This window comes from Ciconia boyciana, chromosome 2 (genome assembly GCF_034638445.1).
Source record: "Ciconia boyciana chromosome 2, ASM3463844v1, whole genome shotgun sequence".
Classification (NCBI taxonomy): domain Eukaryota; kingdom Metazoa; phylum Chordata; class Aves; order Ciconiiformes; family Ciconiidae; genus Ciconia; species Ciconia boyciana.
Window position 1 is genome coordinate 97,256,418 of NC_132935.1, and position 18,465 is coordinate 97,274,882.

At 40.8% G+C, this 18,465-nt stretch overlaps 1 protein-coding gene across 3 annotated transcripts in view; it reads right to left on the reverse strand.

The window, feature by feature from the left end:
• MAK (male germ cell associated kinase) overlaps nt 1-6,528 on the reverse strand; it is a 28,412-nt gene extending 21,884 nt beyond the window's left edge. For all 3 annotated transcript variants that reach the window (XM_072851382.1, XM_072851381.1, XM_072851380.1), the window contains exons 1-6: nt 6,428-6,528; nt 4,594-4,648; nt 3,521-3,642; nt 2,392-2,471; nt 460-592; nt 197-368 (exon numbers count right to left, since the gene is read on the reverse strand). In XM_072851382.1, coding sequence (XP_072707483.1) covers nt 197-368; nt 460-592; nt 2,392-2,471; nt 3,521-3,642; nt 4,594-4,648; nt 6,428-6,528 — 663 coding nt within the window. The remainder of the gene's footprint in view (nt 1-196; nt 369-459; nt 593-2,391; nt 2,472-3,520; nt 3,643-4,593; nt 4,649-6,427) is intronic.
• Between the last annotated feature and the right edge of the window lie 11,937 nt (nt 6,529-18,465).

Sequence of the window (18,465 nt, forward strand, 5' to 3'; positions counted from 1 at the left end):
TACAACAAAAGACTAGCATTACATGCCTTAATGGAAGCTTAAAGAAATACCGCTGACAAAACCTTAAGTCTGCAGGAAACTTACTAAAACAATAATTTATATATATGTTCTGAAAGAGAGATAACATTCAATGTTTTATAATAACTTTATTTAACTTTTTAAAATACTATTCTCTGAATTTTTCTAAAAGTCTTACCTTCTTCGGAGTCCCCAATACTTGGCAAATTTTGAAGATTTCATCTACTTCACTTGTGCCTGGGAAAAGAGGTCTTAGTGTGTATAATTCAGCCATTATGCTGCCAACTGCCCACATATCAATAGGTGAGCTGTAAATAGACGATCTTAGCAAAACTTCAGGAGCTCGGTACCTATGAGGATGGAAAGAAATAATAGATAAATTAAAATTGTAAGAGAAAGGTAATTAGTTAAGATAATGTATTTATTTCTTAACATACTTACCACCTGGTAGAAACATAATCTGTATAAGGTGGCTGAGATCTTAGTTCTCTAGCCAAACCAAAATCTGCTATTTTCACAAGTTCTGGTCCAATACAGAGAAGGTTTTCAGGCTTCATATCTCTATGAAAAAATCCTATAGAAGACCAGACAGAAAAGAATGGTGAATTATTGTGTCATCACTTCTTAAACAGCAACCTCTAACAGAGTAATCCAAAATTTGCTTTAGGATGTTTTGGAATAATATATCTTTTTTATTTTTTAAATTCAAAATAAATGAATGGTAACCCTCACCCCAAGAAGCACACACATTTTCCCTCCAGTGATTATTACACCAGGTGTTCTTAAATTAACAAATGTAAACTGTCATTAACACACTAAGGAAAATGAATTGGCTCTTGCAGCAATATCAAGTAACAAACCAATTTCAGAATGAAATCTTTTGTGAAAACTACAACTGCTGTGTCAGTTTTGGATAATGGAAAACTGAGCATCTGACATACTTACTTGATTTATAAAATTCCTTGAACGATTTTTAACTAGTTTATTTATCATTGTGACAACAATTTGCAGACAGAGACATATAAAAGATATCAAAATTCTGCTCAGGAATGGTAATATTAGTAATGCAGGCACATAAAGTTTCTTTAATGCTTACTGTTGGCTTGACCACCTATATACCTGGACAATGGTTAAGTTGCTAAGCAAATCAATTCTGCTGTTTAACGGGTATACACAATTTGTTGTAATATAAATCAATTTGATTGAAATTCACTTGCTACAATAAAACATTCAATTTCTGCATGCAGAAACTGACAACCACTGTAAGAAATTGGCTGAAATTATTAGTGAAATGTAAATGTTCAAATTTATCATACCCATCATTCCCAAACACTTATGGTCAAAACAAAATATTAATATTGTAACTTAGAAATGACAGTTTTTCTTAAATTCTAATTTTCTCCTTTATTTCATGTAGCAATGAGGAAGGAAAAGAGGATGCTAATAATCAGAGAACAGTATATGATCTTGATCAGAAAGACATAAAATGGCAATTTCTGGGTATTTGATAATACTGAACAGAACTAATTATTTATTTGAATTCATCAACAGGCCTTGCCAGGGTACATGAAAGCCAGAGATCACTGGGAACATTGTTATTTAATTTTCAGCTAATATTTTATTGCCTGTGGAAAGTTTTAGGGATTCCAATGTGATGTGAAGGGCAAGTACAAAATAAAAGAGTTGAGCAAGAAAGTAAATTACTACTTTTTTAAATGCAAAGGCCCTTAATACAAGTATTTCAGAATGCAGTTTGCAGACAGATTCTAAACATGAGAATTAAAAGTTTTGTAAATGCTGTGAAACTTTCTGTTGTTGTTGTGAACACACAGCACCTCTTATTTAGACTGTGCTTGTAATTGCTAGAGAAGTCCCATATCTTAAAAATATTTAAATCCAGGTTGTATTCGATAAGGAGACTGTTTGAATTTCTTAGTGAACAAGTTATTTTAATATTTTTTTAGATGTAGGGTATCATATTAGTTGTAGTATCTCAAGCAGCAGAAACTGCCATCTGTAAAGTATCGATGCTCCTTAAATAAATCTTTTTGAGGAAACAGAAATGCATAGTATAGCACAGCATATGGGTTTCTTTAGTTTGTTTATTTGTCTGGCAACTAAGGTGGAAAAAAGTACTGAATAGCGTATGAAAAATATCCAATGCTTTCAAAAAGAAAGAGGAATATCTGATTATAGAACAACAAAGTGTAACTTCAGGTATGGTTTAAAAATGCATCATACTTGAAGCAGATAAAAATATCTAGCAAAGGCTATTAATTATCTCTAATAAAAATATTCTTATTCCTGTTATTACTGTGCATTATCTTATTTTCTAAAAAAGTGCTACACAGTTAACTCTAGTATGAAACCTACCGTGTTTATGGATAAAAGCTAGCCCTTGTAATATCTGATACATCATGTTTCTGACGACTGACTCAGGGAACAACTTGTTTCTGTGAAGAAACAGATTAACAACTTCACATTAAAAAAAAAAGTATTTTCAGAACATATGTATTTCTTTATTTTGCACAACAGATCATGAAAACAGATCCCTCAAGCCTTGCCCACAAAGTAAGGCAGATGCAACTGGCTCTCATCTCAAAACTTGCTTGCTGCCAGGCCTTACTTTCACTCATTAAGTGCTGCAGAGGGACTTCCCTGCAGGGAGGTTCATGGTCCTCTCTGCAGAAGCTGGTTGGCCGGTAGTGTGCTTGACCGGATGAACATGGAATGCACAGTAATGTAGCACAGAAGAGACCGCACAGCGCAGCACTGTGGTAGGTGCGTTACCCAGTGGTACCCTTAAGGGAACCCTGATTGTGAGCAATGCTTCTCAGCTGTAGGGTAATATTGTGCTAATATCACTAGCAGCTATCTCAGGATGTGAACCTAAGAGCTTTCCACATTAGGAGATAAAGGTGCATGACAATGTCTGAACGAAACACACATTAAAGGCAAAAGAATTCAGCAAAGAAAAATGTTATTGAAAAGGCAGGTCCTATTCCAAAGTCCACCTTGCAAGCCTTGCTATGTACTGTTTGTCCAAGATTGCAACATCACACAGTTAGTCCATATATAGGTCTTTCTTATGAGCATGCACACACGCACATGCAGATGACCATCCCCACCTTAAGCCAAATCCACAAGCAAAAGCAGAACAAACAGTGTTTATCCAATCCTTCCTATATTAAAGTGAAGGCTAATAAAGAAAACAAAAAAGTATTTGGAATTTCTCTCATGGCTCTACACACCAAAGACATGCAAACTATCGTGTTAACAACTGAACAAACTGTTATTTCTAAAAGCATTACAATATGCAATATTGTAATGCAGAGCAATGCAGAATTCTACCCTCAGATAAGCAGGTGCAGCAACTCCTGTTCCCATCAGTGGGGCTGCAAGAAGAGCCAAAAACAGAAATTCCACTGTGTTCTTCAAGATAGCATAAGAATCATTAAATAAAGCATGATAGCACACTATTTGTTCTGTGAAAAAGACGTACCTGTCCTTCATTAACTGATAGAGATTTTCCTTCATGTATTCAAATACAAAGTAAAGGTGGTCATTTTCTCGTATGACTTCTTTCAGTTTTATTACATTGGCATGATTTAGCTTTTTCAGAGACTGGAATAGAGCAAAATATGGCTTCATATAACTTGACAGTGACTTTGATTCCTTATCAGAACTACATTTTTAACATGTAAAAGTTTCTATCACAGAATTTACAAAACATGTCCATCTGATAGTCCGTATTTATCTTGTAATCTCTGTTTCAAAGAACAGCAAAATAGCATTTTAAATTAATTACAAAATTAAAGCAGCAACCATATTAATAGTAGCTTAAAACTTTTATTTATAGGGATTACATCATAGCTGGGGTGAAGATTAACACAAAAACCTAATTCCCTACAATGAAAGACAGTCCTGAAGCTGTTACAGCTCTTGCTCACAGAACTGAGTAAGAAAACCCAGCAATTTTTTTGTTATGAAACTTTCATGAACAAGGATTCTGTTATAGGTGCTCTTTTTGGAGATACTGATTACATGCAATCTCCAATAAGCTAAACCTAAATTACAGATACGCAACTCCTTTGTTAAGGAGTTTTGTATATACAGAAGATCAGATGCCCGAAACATGGGATGACTTGGAATTTAAACCCAGGATTTCAAGTGTTATTCTATCATTTGGCTAGCCAAAACTCTCAGTGATTTCTACAAATGCCCCAAATACAAGATGTAAGGACTGGATATACACCTAGAAATCTGCCAGTAAAATGAAAGAGCAGGATGGTAAAACACAGAAGCACAGACACACACAAAATCAATTTCTTTATCTTCTCTCAAAGACAAGAGGCTTGGCTATGAGACATGGCCACTGCTTGAGAATAGTGGGATATTCCACAAAGCAGCAGAAGCTGTAGGACTGCCAGCAGCCCATGGTTTTGTGGAATCTGTCGTCCTCGTTTAAAGAGTTCACAGAGTTTGGCCTTATGCTTGGACATTGTGGATGCCCTTTCCCTTCATGCAAACCTAACCAGACACCTATTTTTAAATATGGTATGTACACCACTTTACCTTGACTTCTCTCAAATTCATACATTCATCCCATGAATAGAACTTTCTTTTCATTCTGAAATACAAGTCCGAGAGAAAGTATTTTCAGTGAACAGTACAGAATGCTTTTAGAACAAAAAAATCTAAACGTTATTTTCCAAGTGTAGCATTAGCTATATTTTGAACTCAATTTAAAACATTCTAGAATACCCATCAGCAACATAATTAAAACCAAACTCAACTCTTAGAATTGCTAGAAATTTAAGTGTTTGATGATTAATCACTGCAAACATATTTTTAGAGGAGTAGTTAGCCAGAAGGACCATGATACTCCAAGGTATTTACAAAAACATCAGGGACACAAAATCCCTTTGTATCATTTGAACTGTGCTCTTAATAACAAGGAAAGCAACAGTGATGCCGCACATAAAACATGGATATTTCAAACCAGAAAAATCACCTCTCTGTGCCCAAGTTTCACATTCTAGGAAAACAAGAAAATTGTATTTTTGAAATCTGCAAAGTATCTTGACTGCTTAGCATTATAATTAAGCATCTGACTTGATCAGTCATTTTTACAAACCTGTTCCAAGGTATTAAATACCAAATAAAAATGGTTTCATTTTTTCAAGCAATACTCATACATACAATAGTCTCTAAACTAATCGTTATATATAACAGCGTAATACATTTATTTGTAAGTCTTGCATAGGTACAAACACGGATATTCGGTGTTGCTCAGATCTTGGGATGGGGTTGTGAATGTCATGTTATTTGCCATGTTTCTGTAAAGTTCTAGCGCCTACAGCGAAGAGATTTAAACCCAAGATTTTCATTTAAAATAGACATATCTTCAACCAAAACTGTCTCCCCCCAAATCCCAAACTTAAAAAAAATCACACAAAAGAATTCCAGATCCTGAAATCATGAGAATGAAAAACACGGCCCACAAAATGTTGTTCCTTTTGCCTAAAAATAATGAAAATAATCAATTGCAGATTTTTTTTTTCAGCTTAGATTAATATTAACAACTTAGGTAATAGTACTAGCAGTATATGGAGAAACCTGAAATCCACAGAAATTCTTAAAACAAAAGTAGTCAATTATATTACAATTATCTTTCTGCAGTAAATCCATAAATGGAGAAAAAAAAAATCTCAGCAACATACAATTTCTGGTATTTCAACTTACGCTTTACATCCTGCTTGCAATTCTATAGGAATACAAGGGGAACTTCCCCACTCCTCTAGTACAATTTTTGTTGTTTTGTAATAATCCTTTTTAGGCAAGTATGACAACGCTGATGATTATGCGCAACACAACTTTATTAGATCCAAGGAGAGAGCCTTTATTTACCTGACCAGATTGTTACCTGGTATTTATCATTGTAGCAATATCTGAAACTTAGCACAGTACCTAAAATGATTTGGGGGTGGGGGGTGGGAAGGTATTTCAATCTACCCATTAAGATGGGTATTCTTACAATCCATATAAATAAACAAACTCCCTAATTAGTCAACTGCACATTCAGTTTTACTTTTCCTTTGGTGTTAGCCTAACAACATTTTTAGAAGGAAGCACGTTCGAACTGAACAAAAGCAGCATGCAATTTTATAAGCCAAGATAAATCAGTAACTTATACAAACTGATGTGTCTCTATTGATCTATTAGCTGAAGTCTGACCCATGATCACCTTGTTAAGCATCTTAATTTAAAAAAATTAATTTTATTATGTTAATTTCCTTAAAAAGGGACATTTTTTTCTATTCTACACAGATAGCAGAAAACAATAAAGTTAAAAGTGAAAATCTCTAAGCTTTTGCAAGTACCTTTACAGAATTTAGATGTAACATACCTTTTGATAGCCACAAGTTCTCCTGACTCGTTGCTCTTCCCCATCAACACACTGCCATAGGTGCCATCACCTAGTTGTTTCATGATTGTGTAACGGTTCATTTTTTTAAAGACCTGGATAGCAAAAAGCTTATGAAATTCTAAACGTCTTCTGTTTTATTAAAGGATTCTATGCTCTTTTATTTTCTTAGAGAAATCTTCTTCCAGACTGTTTTACATTGGTGGACGTCTTCTCATAACGAAGCAGGATATTCACTAGTCTCCTCCAAATTACAGCTACTTTGAGATCCGGATATAAAGTTTGAGAGAGAGAGAAGAACATCATCATTCTCACATAGATCCTTAAAAAAAAAAAGAATAGGGAAATATGTAATTTTACAGTATTTTAGGAAAGAGACACTCTACTGTTTGTATCTAACAATGACAATCCCCAGATCTGTATGTGTTCTTTAAATAGAGCACTTCAATGTAACTAGTTCCTTTAAATCCTTCAAACCACAGAAGGTGCCTAGTCCAGGATTAGGGTTAGAGTAAACTGGGACCGGAGAGTCAAGATTACTGTCATAATTCCCTAGAACCAGAGAAGCGTGTTTAAGGCTGGTGTCCTCTAATGGAACTCCTTAATTTGCAGACAGCAGCAGGTTCTTAATCTGTAGTGAAGGCAGAGCTGAAGTTTGGGAAAACAGACAGGAGAATCCAAATTTTGCACAGGCTGCTATGGTAAACCTAGGGTCTCAATGCTGTGTTTTGGATTAGTAGTGCAAGCAGGCTCGCTACGCTTAAAGTTAGTGAGGAAAGGAGGTGAAGAAGCAAGATAAACGCTGCATTCTTCGCCAAGGTAAATTGAGTTGTTATAAATGTACTTGGCTATCTTGCTCTGAAGTTCACAGAATTCTTAGTCTATATCCACAGTTAGGATTAGGCACAGTAATGGCTGCAGAGTCAAGTTTATTGTTCAGTTTTACAAGGCCTGCAGAGAAAAGTATAGAGCTCACGTGCATTGGTATGGACAACTAGATCTGAACTGTCATTTGGAAAAGAATTCACATTAAGCAATGTTGAATCTTCATCTCTGAACATATGTAAACCTTAATTTGAATCCTGATCCAAACTTGAATCTGAACCCTAGCTTTCATTCTATGCAATACTATCTGCCACCAACACTTCAGATGAAGGCCAGTTCCCACAGGTCCTATGCACAAATCCTAATTCTAACCTTAGCACCGGTTGCCTACTAGACGCAATCCTAAAAACTGGTGTTAAGGCACTTATGCAAACCTGCAGTACTCATCCACTTATTTATGCAGGCCTAGGAAAAACTAACAACAAATCACTGTACCATTTACTCACCGTAACCCAAATGCTTAAACACGAACAAACCATTGACTGTTAACTGAATTACAGCATTATCTCTGCTTTTTGCCTCTGCTGTCTGAAAATGCAAAATAAAGCTCAAATCAACTGGCATCCACTGTCAGCCTACCTCTATAGGAGATGCAGAATTCAGCATGCAACTCTGTAGTCCTTACCCTTATGCCAGAATTAGCTACAGGCTGGTAAGGCTGTCCAAACAGATTAAGGAACTCAAATTCAGCTGGTAACAAGCCTCAGGCCTGAGATTTACAGGCCTGGCAAAATTCAGCAATAAAATTGGCCTCTTGCAAGCGTGAATGCAGCATTCTCGAGTAGACTAGCTTGCTGTGTAAAGGAAACATCTGCCTGAACAATACACAGCTGTTTCTAAGCTGTTACTACTTGAAATTCTGCTTCCTTGGAGAAGGCGTAGTGTGCACCTTGTTACTCACTGTTGCTTCTGTTACCAGGGGGGAATCTTACATCAGCTGTCAAGATGCCAGTAACAAGTGACTGAGTGGACACCTCAATTTATAATCTTTGCACCAGACAACCACCAGTTTAGCAGTGAAAAATATAAAGAAGTTTTTATCCATCCCCCCCAAAAGCCATTGCTACAGTAAAATAAGATTGCTGGTTAATAGCATATTCTGTAACAAAGCTAAAAACCAGATTTAACAAAAAGTAACAGTCATAGACAATTAAAATTATGACTGGGTTTTAAATTGGACTTTCGTATATTTAAGCCTATTGCTTTTCTCAGAATTCAGCTTTACATCTTATTCCCCAAAGTGCCTGCATGCACTCTAGTCTTTAATAGCTTGAATAATGCCATTTCTTCAACAAGACTATTTCTTGACTCTAGTAATAAGCAGATGATCAAGTGTTTATGCCAAGTTAAGATACATACTAACTACTCATATCTTGCAAGTTATCAATTGTTAGGTTTTTTATATATGTATATTAAAAAAACCAAACCAAAAACTTTCTGACAGTATTCTAATACACATTTTAAAACACAGCATCTGCATCTAAAGCATCAGCAATGATAAACTGTGTGTGCACATTTTGTGTATAGGTATACATAGACACATAACATCAAGTGAAGTTAAATGTAACAGGATTTGGGTGCCTGCGTTTCTCTGTTTCAACAAATATCATTGCACATTGTTTAAGACATGGTTTTTCAGGGGCATTCAGCAATATCTGCCAAAGATGGCCCTAGCCTGAACTCCTAGAGTTACATACTTTAAAAATTTGGAGAACTCACATGCATTTCATGCCCAACCTTTTGCTCTCTAACAAAATGAACCAAAATACCAAGATGAAAACCTTTGTATTTGCAATAAACAGACCCAGATCTAGACACAAACCTCAAGTTTTGACCTTTAAGTCCTCTAATTTTGCTGCCGAAATCCTATCAGCTTTCCAAGTCATTTTTGGAGTATAAATTAATCACGTGTTTTTACAATTATTCCTTTTGTCCAATTCTATTATTTCAGCATGTGCACTTGAAACAGCATCACATAAAGTGTTTCTTCCCTCCAGAAGTCCTATGTAATGTAACACATCACAGACACAATTGTGCATTTTGTCTGTTCTGTAATATATTTTATTGCCTTATTCCTTTTCTGCTGTATACTGTAATTTTTAGGGTATGAAAATACTTAAGTAAAGTACAGAAATGTCATTACATTCCTACAATAGTCAAATGGAAGTGTCAAAATTGCTCTGTGAAAATGCACAGAACCTGACAACAATATCTATGTACCATCATACATACCGCATACATTCACCACCACACTGATGCATGATAGGCCATTCCACCAATGGCTCTCATGAAAGAGTTGTCTTGGTCACTTACAGTTAAGAAAAAAGGCAAACGAGGGAACTCTTACAGTGAGACATCATCAACTGAAAACTAACCAAACACAGAGAAAAAATGGACCACAGGTATCACACTTAACTCTAAGCTCTTCTCCAACACTTTCGAGAATTCATCCTTCATACAGAAGTATCTAAAAAAATTGATAGAGTTCTGTGGACAACTAAACAGTCAATTTTATGGCAGTGCTATGGCATGGAGTAGTCTGTAAGAAATGCTGGAGGGTGACAGAAGTTTGCTGACCAAGAAGTACAGCACTGGATCCTGCAAGACTCTAACCGCCACTGTCCACCAAGTGCTTGTATTTATCAGCCTGGTGTGACATCAGGGTCAGGGGCTTCTTTTGCTCTTACTGGAATTGCAGAGCATGATGAGTCAGAATACAAATGCTCTAGAGATTCACATGTCACTACAACAGACTTTTGCACACTTCGTACTTTGTACCACATGTACCCAGCTCAGGTGTGCAACTTTTTTCTCTGTGGTCTCTGTTTTTTTCAAATTTGCAGTTCAGTTTTCTCTTTTGTACCAACCTGGGGAAAAGCAAGGGCTCAGTCTAGCTTTTCTGTTTAACACAAGCCTGTGAAGTGGCCTTTCCCATCCTAAAGCTTATATGACATTATTTCCTCAGTGATATGAAGCTCTAAAAAGTAAAATTGTCATAATAGTCAGCTACCAAACTGAAAAGAGAAATCCTACTGTAAACAACAGCTTGTTTTATATTCTTAAGACATGCTGCCCATAATCTCTTCACACAGGATTAAGGAAGGATTAAAGCAGGGGACAAATAGAGGACAAAATACAATAGCTTGAAAGAATCTAGTAATTTGTGTAAATTTAGAGAATCTGAACAAGTACTAAATAATTTAAGCAATTTTTCACTTTCACTATATTACTGGTGTTTTAAGCACTAGCAACAACTTTAAATTATTTTAGATGTCCGAATTACATTTCAAAATGTAATGAATGACAGCAAATCATCTGCATTTCTGCTGTACAAGTATTATGCATTACCAAAAGTTTTACATTTGCATGCTAAACAGGCTACTCTCAAATTAAAATACAAACTAGGACATATGACCCAATAAAGACCTCCCACACAGATAAGCTTACACTTACAACCCAATTCCACCAACCTGTTTACAGTAACTGCTGAAATCACCAAAGCAGTTCACAGAGCATGTTCCTACTCTCAATGATCAAAACTGGCAGTATTGCACAGTACAGAATGCACGCTGATACAAATTTCAAAAGTTAAAAAAAACCCCAACCACAAACCAACAAGCAAATTGTTGCTACAAGAACCTTCTTTGTAGTGACTGTATATTACTAGGGCTGACAGTAATCAGGTCCCATGACAGTCAGACCCAGTTCTTGAGATTAACTACAAATCCATTACTCTAATCAAAGACCAGCAGTTATTTAAAAGCATGACTGCTCAGCTGCAAGCAAGAAGTTAATAACATTGACAACAAATATTTGTACTTTCAAATATACTGCCTTAAATAAGTTTTTTAAAAAAGCCTCTTCAAAAGTCTAATATGTTGTTTCACTTATTTGTACCAGGCATTTGGGACAGGGCATATCAAACAGCAGGAACTCCAGTTTGCTGGAAATATTTTCCCTCATTTTGTTCCAAACCAGCTTTGGTTTCAAACTAAAATGATCCACACCAACTTTTTCAGGATGTTTCCACAGTGACCTGCCTGGATGCTGCCGCCCCGTGCCAGCAAGGTTACCTCTTCCCACCCCCGTGAAACCTCTCCCCGCTATGCAACGAGCAGCGCAGCGAGTTGCAGGACAGTAATGGTTTCGGTGAGACCTGCTGCCGGACTTCCAAGTCTCCAGCCTCGGGCGGTGTCCAGAAGGAACACACACCACTCATCTTTCAACATCTCCGCACCACTGTAAGTGTCAATAAACGCCCGTCCCCATGCCAATTTTACTTTCGCCTTATGACATTCAGTTATCTCCCAAGAGCGTGCAGTTACCTCCCTTAATGCATGCTCACGGGGCAAAGGGGAGCACAAGTCTCCTCTCACCCAGGCTGTGAAACTCAAGACCGCCTGGCCTGGAAGTTTCACCCTGGTTCTCACAAATAAAAATTCACCCCCTCTCATTAACTCTGAACACGTCAGGCTGCCAAGGCCTGGACCTGCCTTACCAGAGCCAAAGCAGGCAGGATCGCCATCTCCACACGCTGCACCTCTGATCCAAACAGAGCTTTTGCCCCTGAGCCCAGCACTGAAGAGCGGGCTAGCTCCTCATACACGCGAGGAAAGGCCACTAGCGACCCGGCCCATCTCAAATCAGCCGGGAGCCTGGGAGAAGCCGTCCTGTCCAGGGACGGACGACGGACCCTGCCCTACTCCCGCTCCAGCCTAAACCGGCAGCTCCTCCTTCCTGGCGGGACCCTGGGGCCGCCCCCGCCCCAAACGGCCCGGCCCCGGACAGGCGGAACGCGAACACGAACAGACACCCGCTCCGGACGCCCACCGTCCCCGCTGGGGACCCAACCCCTCCCCACCGCCACCGAGCGCGGCCGCCCACTCACTGCGGTGACAGCCGGGCGGTGACAGCCGGGCCGCCCCCACCGCCGGGCCGCCCCCACCGCCGGGCCGCCCCCACCGCCGGGCCGCCCCCACCGCCGGGCCGCCCCCACCGCCGGGCCGCCCCCACCGCCGGGCCGCGCTCCCTCGTCGCCGGGGCGACGGCGCGGGGCCGCGGGGGAGGGGCCTGCCGCTGACCCCGCCCCTCTCGCCGAGGTCACGTGGCGCAGCGGGCGGGCGGGCCCTGCCAGGTGCGGGCGCAGGCGTGTGCGTGCGTGGGCGGAGGGGCGTGCGTGTGCCCACGCGTGCGCGTTTGCGTGGCGCGGAGGGGAGGCTGCAGGCGTGTGCGTGTGCGTGGGTGGGCACAAGGGTGTGCGTGTGGCTCGTCGAGGGCGTCGAGGCGTCTGGGCGCGCCGGTGCCGTTCAAGGGGAGGTGTTCGAAGCGGAGCGGCAGGCAGGGAGGTGGAAGGCGGCGGCGAGGCGGCCACGCTCTGCGGGAGGGCGAGGGCCAGGGCAGGAGCGGTGGCCAGGCAGGGGCCGTGTCACGTGCTGCCTGAAGGGGACACCGTGACCCGCCAGCTCGTCTCGAGGCTGTCCTTGCTATCGTTACCGTTAACGGTGGCGATAATGATGTATTAAATACAGCCACCAGCTAAGCCACCCCGTGCTTGGGATTTGTTCAGAAAGTCCGAGCTGGAATATTCGTAGCTGTAATGAAGTCTGAAGGCTTTTTTGGGTTCCCCCCCCCCCCCCCCCGCGTTTTCCTTTTATTTATTGTAAGCAGTTTATTAAAATGTGCGTTGCTTATGTAGATGCAGGGGGGAACCTTTGAATGCTATGTATGTATTCTAATATATATATTTCTGTTACGAAGTTTATTCTCAGTCCTTTGTAACGCGCATTTCTCCAGCGTGTACAGAAGGCACGGTTAATAAAAATTACATATTTAGTGTCCGAGTCCACGAGTAACTTTGGCAGTGGAGTCCCATTTTAAGCTTTAATTCTCAACATGAGTTTGAACTTCCTATGTTTTAATGTTTTTGAGAGCGAGGGGCAAGAAAAGGAGGAGATCTTTTCAACACAGTAATTACTAGTGGCACCGTGGAGGGAAAGGCAGAAAATGGGTTTAGAAATTCAGATTCATATCTGCTGCACCAAGCTGGCGGCTCAGGCTTGCTGAGCAAAAATGGGAGGCTGTCTTAATTATACCTCCCCCTGCCCCCCCAGTTCCTCATTAACTGGCGTGGTAGCTTTGTGATGGTTTAAGCAGCGTTGACAGATTAATTGCTCCTACCTCAAGTCAACTGGGTGGAACGTGGGGCTATGGGAATCGGTTTTCTGGAATCCAAAGGATTCAACTACTCACACGCAGTGTACTGAAATGAAAGTACAAGAAAAACAACATTATATTTTCTGAAACAGAATATGCCATTTCCTTTATTGAAATAAAACATTGGAGGTGCCTCCCGGGTACAATGAAGCTCAAAGGTGAGACGTGGACGTGAGAAGGGAGAAGGTACCATCACCCCCACGGGCAGGATTCAGGCAGAGATTCAATAGGAGTTGATCATATGTAGCAAAGCATTTAACCATGCGTTCACCCGTAAGGATGTGTTTGAACACTACTACATGTATACATTACGTGCGTAGAAGTACCTCTCCACCATCAGTGGAAACGATGCAGCAGTTGCCCTGTGATGTCCCCTCCCTGCCCTCATGTCCCTTCTTCTCCGTCTCTTCAGCTTCAGTCTTGTCCCACGGCTGCCCTTCTTTCCCAGTGAGATGGGCTCCCTCCTCCTCCTCTGGTGCTGCCACCCAATTTCCACAGCTATCCCTCCGGCTACCTTCCCCTCCAGGGCCGTGGGGCTGACAGAAGGTTTCCTGGGATCTTGCTGTGCTTGTGAGCCTGAGTGTTAGTGGGCTGTAAGACTGGTTCGTGAAACTGTAATCCCTTCTCCCAAGAGATTCGACTGTGGAAGGGAAGGAGGCTACAGCTGCTTTCATGCTCTTATCTGGGAAGTCCCTATAACACTGTTCTTGGTTGCTTCTGGGGCATTTCTAGTCTAATTACAGTCTAATTACTTATAAGAGATCTGGCACAAGCAGGGGATCTAATGTTTAAACAATTTCAATATTATTTTTGCACAGGTGCAGCACTTAAGTCTGTATTCTGTTACCAGGACCTTGTGTCTGTCAATTGTTGGTACTTTCTGTAACGCTCCCCGACATTTCACGTGCACGAAGACAGAAAGGCTGTAGACAGAACTTGCCAGTGTTTACGCCAAACTGCAACATGGTGCGGAGTTGCAGGACAAGCACTGCAACCCAGTCACTTAACACTTCATTTTGTCATGAAGACATGAGAGAGGTGCTGTGCTGTGCTCTTGCTATGAACCAGGAAACCGAAGGAAAGGCAACGGGCTGGAACAAAGAGACCCAGGAGCTGCAGCGATGTTTGTAAGCCTTGCGAAAGGACCTCCAAGGCCATCCTCATGCACCTGCTTCCCTGCTCATTTTACACACCACCACAAGCAGACCCACTGCTAATTTTCTGTTGAAAGAACGCTCTTTGGTTGTGGTCCTTAAAGGTGTCGATGCTTTGCTCAAATGCCAGCCTCAGTACCAGAAACCGGCTTTTCCCAAACACCATCACAGCAAATGACAGCATGCATGTTGAAGCTAATAGGGGTTGTGTAAACTTCACTTGGTTTCTGTTTGTTTGAATGAGTTTGAGCCAAACGAGTGACGTTTCTGGGTGATACTTACTCGCCCCTGTACCATCCCACTGATCCTCGTGTTGCACAGGGACTCTTGCGAGCCCACGGAGGTGTCGTGTTGAAATGCACTCTCTGTTTTGCACAATCACAACCGTAGCGCTGCATAAACAGTAACTGGCTTGCCCTCCCTTTGCTCGTGACAGGCAGATATTTACACAGCTAGAACACCGAAGGCAGTTATCCAGACATGGGACACCACCATACACTGGTCTCATTACTTCTCAGGCAGAGGGGTTTTAACAGGCCTGGACTAACTTTTCACTCTGTGTGTTGGGAGGAACTATTCCAACATTAAAGGTCCCCTTTCTTCCCTTTTTATCTGCATGTGACCACTACTGATAAGGGTGGGAATGACATGAACTTTCCTAAACGTGTAATCCAGCTCTTCAGAAGACCTCCTGCATCTCTAGAAATGCATCGTGCATCCTGCTAAATGGTTGTCTCTCAAGAAGCACGATCCACTTTTGTGAATGGGAGCAGCTCGGTTGTGTTAGATAGCTTCCCCCAAAAAGACACCAAGAAAACCCCTAGAAATCCAGAAAAAATCCCAGAAAACCCCCAGGAGAGAAAGAAAAAAAGTCTCAGAAATCACATTCTGCTCTGTTGCATCATCAGTGTCCATACGGTAGCTCTAGTTTCCCCCCATAGAGCTCGGAGGAAAGCTTGCCTCTGTCTTTAAAGATGATAGTCTGTACCCCAAATGAGGAGATCAACTACCTCAAGCCCAGTAACCCCAAAAGAGACAAGTTTCTGTGTGCCTTGTTTGTAGCATTTAGTGTATTTGAAAAGCCCAGAGGTGACCTGCTTTCGGAGGAGGAGAAAAGGCTAGGCAAATTGCTCAGACTCTCACCGGAGGTCTTCGGTGGGACTAGGTGGACACACGTGGCCGTGGAGCGGGACAGCATGCCAGGCTCCATCCTCCCAGCAGGAGGAGATGGGACCACGAAGTGATGCCCACGTGTAGTTGCACCCCTCGGATGTGTGACATACGGCTGCATTCGGTGGGTACACGGTTGAAAAACATTTGTCACGTGGCCTCTTGTCTCTGGGAGGCACCCATTCTACACTTGAGCTTTTAAACTTTGCCATTAAGAGGCTGCTGTTTTGGTACAAAGAGCAGCCTCAGCGTGGGGACAGATGGTGCTTTACCTCAGTAGGGCCCTTGTAGTCCATATGAAGCCAGAGCCACAGGTGGCTGAGGTTTGAAAGCACCTTTTTCCCCCCTCCCTCTGTGACTTTGCCATAACAACTGGTATTTGTTAGATGAAGACGTCTGCCGCAGTACAGGATGCAGGCTGGCGAGGGGCTCCTCTCATGTGCTCGAGGCAGGACGAGAAACTGCCCTTGAAGGGGATGATTAATGGAAGAGAAGCTGCTTAGTCAGGGACCAAAGGGAACGCGTCTTTCTTCAGGATGCTGCTTTGCTTGAGAAACACGCTTTTAAAGTCAATCCTGCAGCTATATAAACCAACAAGGAGGCTTTCAATTTCAGCTTTTTTGTTACAGAAGCTCGTGCTGCCTTTACAGTTATATATTTTGGAGAGAAAACTATGTACAGCACTAGACTTATCCATCTGGTCTTTTATCTGAAAAAGGTAACATACAGATATCTTGTCCCAGACACTTGTGCGTGAAAGGGAGCAAGTGAAGAAAGACTGCAATAACCTTCAGAGTGGTTTTATTTGTTCTAGTGCTACAGATGATGCGGTGAGGCAATTGCTACCGTAGCTTTTTACTGTACTTAAACACCTGTCAGGTTTATTAGAATTAAGTCCACACCCAAAAAGTAGCATCTTAACACAATTGGCTGCATTTTCTTAACTGATGCACAAAGTTCTGCTTAAAAGGCTGTGTTTAAGAGCATAGCATAATGATTTAAGCATACAGCTACAATGACAAGTTTTATACCAGTAATATTAACAGCACAAAACCCCCACAGCTTGTCTTAATGTTTTAATACACTTGAAGCTTGAGTTGTGGTTGTTTAACTCCTCTAAAATCAATACAAAAGTGGAGCAACTTACAGCTTTAAAATTTTCTTTGACTTTTGATTCTGCTGTGAATCTTTCCAGATTTTTTAGTCATTTTGTTTGGTCTTATTCCCCTCAAATATGTTTCTTTTTCTCTTAAATTTAGAAGGCTGTAAATCTTAATTTTTATTCTACGTGCCAAATGCCTTAATATGATTTGGAGTACAGATGAGAAATCTCGGTTCTGTCAAACGGGCATAGTGTTATATATTCCTAAACTCTAAAACTTTGCATCAGTCTTTCTGGGTGGTAACTTGGGGGGTTTTTTGGTGGGTTGGTTTGTTTGTTTGTTTGTTTGTTTGGTTTGTTTTTTTTAAGGTTAGTATATGGGCTAATTATCAAACTGATGTTGCTCACCTGAATCTGTTCTTGTCAGTAATTTAAAACCTGGTAGAAGAATTGCCATGAGAGTTTAACAAGAGCCAAGTGAGGTATACAGCAAATATCCTAAAAGACAAGGTAAGCTTGCTGCAGATGAATTCATTTAGTCTTTTTGTAAATTCCAGCTTCACATGGCTTGAATTTTTAAAATGCTGAACAATCCACTGCTGAAACAGGATGCTATTAGCTAAATTCCGTTGGGGCTCAATTTCACATTATCAGAGTGCACACATTGTTTTCATAAAAATACAAAAAGAAAGAAAATAAACTACACCAGAAATAATGATTTTACAAACTCAGGTATTTGTACACCATACTTTACAAGTAAGATTTGTTTAGCAGTTTGATGATAGCATTACAAAGTTCTGTATGTCAAAGCCAACTAGTCAGCTGCTCATGTTAGTTTACATGGTGCTTTGCTTTTAACCGTGATTTCGTGTTTATTGAAAGGCTACAGTAGTATACTGTTACTCAAAGCATAGCAAAAATATACAAAAGCCAGATTTTCCAAAATATTTGAATGTCCAAAAAGTTAAAGATACTTGGTGACTTAATAATAAATTCTGTCACCCTGACCAATCCCCTGGGTCTGCGTAGCTCCCTTGCTCAGCACACATGGTTTGGGTATGGGTTCCATTCCCCAGTACTAAGCAGCTTTCAAAGTACCTAAGTCTTAAACGAGCAGTGCTCCTCTATTTCTTCTTCTTCCTGGTGTACCGGAGAATTAGTTCAATTAGCTAGGAATTTGGGGATGCAAGTCCTTACGTTTCCTTTGTTTAGCTCAGGGTGTCTGGAAATTTCGTTTTCTGACCTCTCAGTTTGTTGGTTGCTTCATTTCCAGGAGAACAGTGCTGTCATGGGGAGTTATGACTGCAGAGAGAAAAATGACTAGGAAAGTCCCTTGGAGGAAGGAGAAGGATCTAATGGAGATGCAGTGCAGAAAGGCAATGAGGGAAGGTGCATTCAACGCTGACCTGTACTGCTAAGCAGCTAGGATGTTGCATTTTTAGACAGGATGGAGTTGTTATTCGTGGGTAAAGCAAGTTTCTGCAGTAATACCTGCC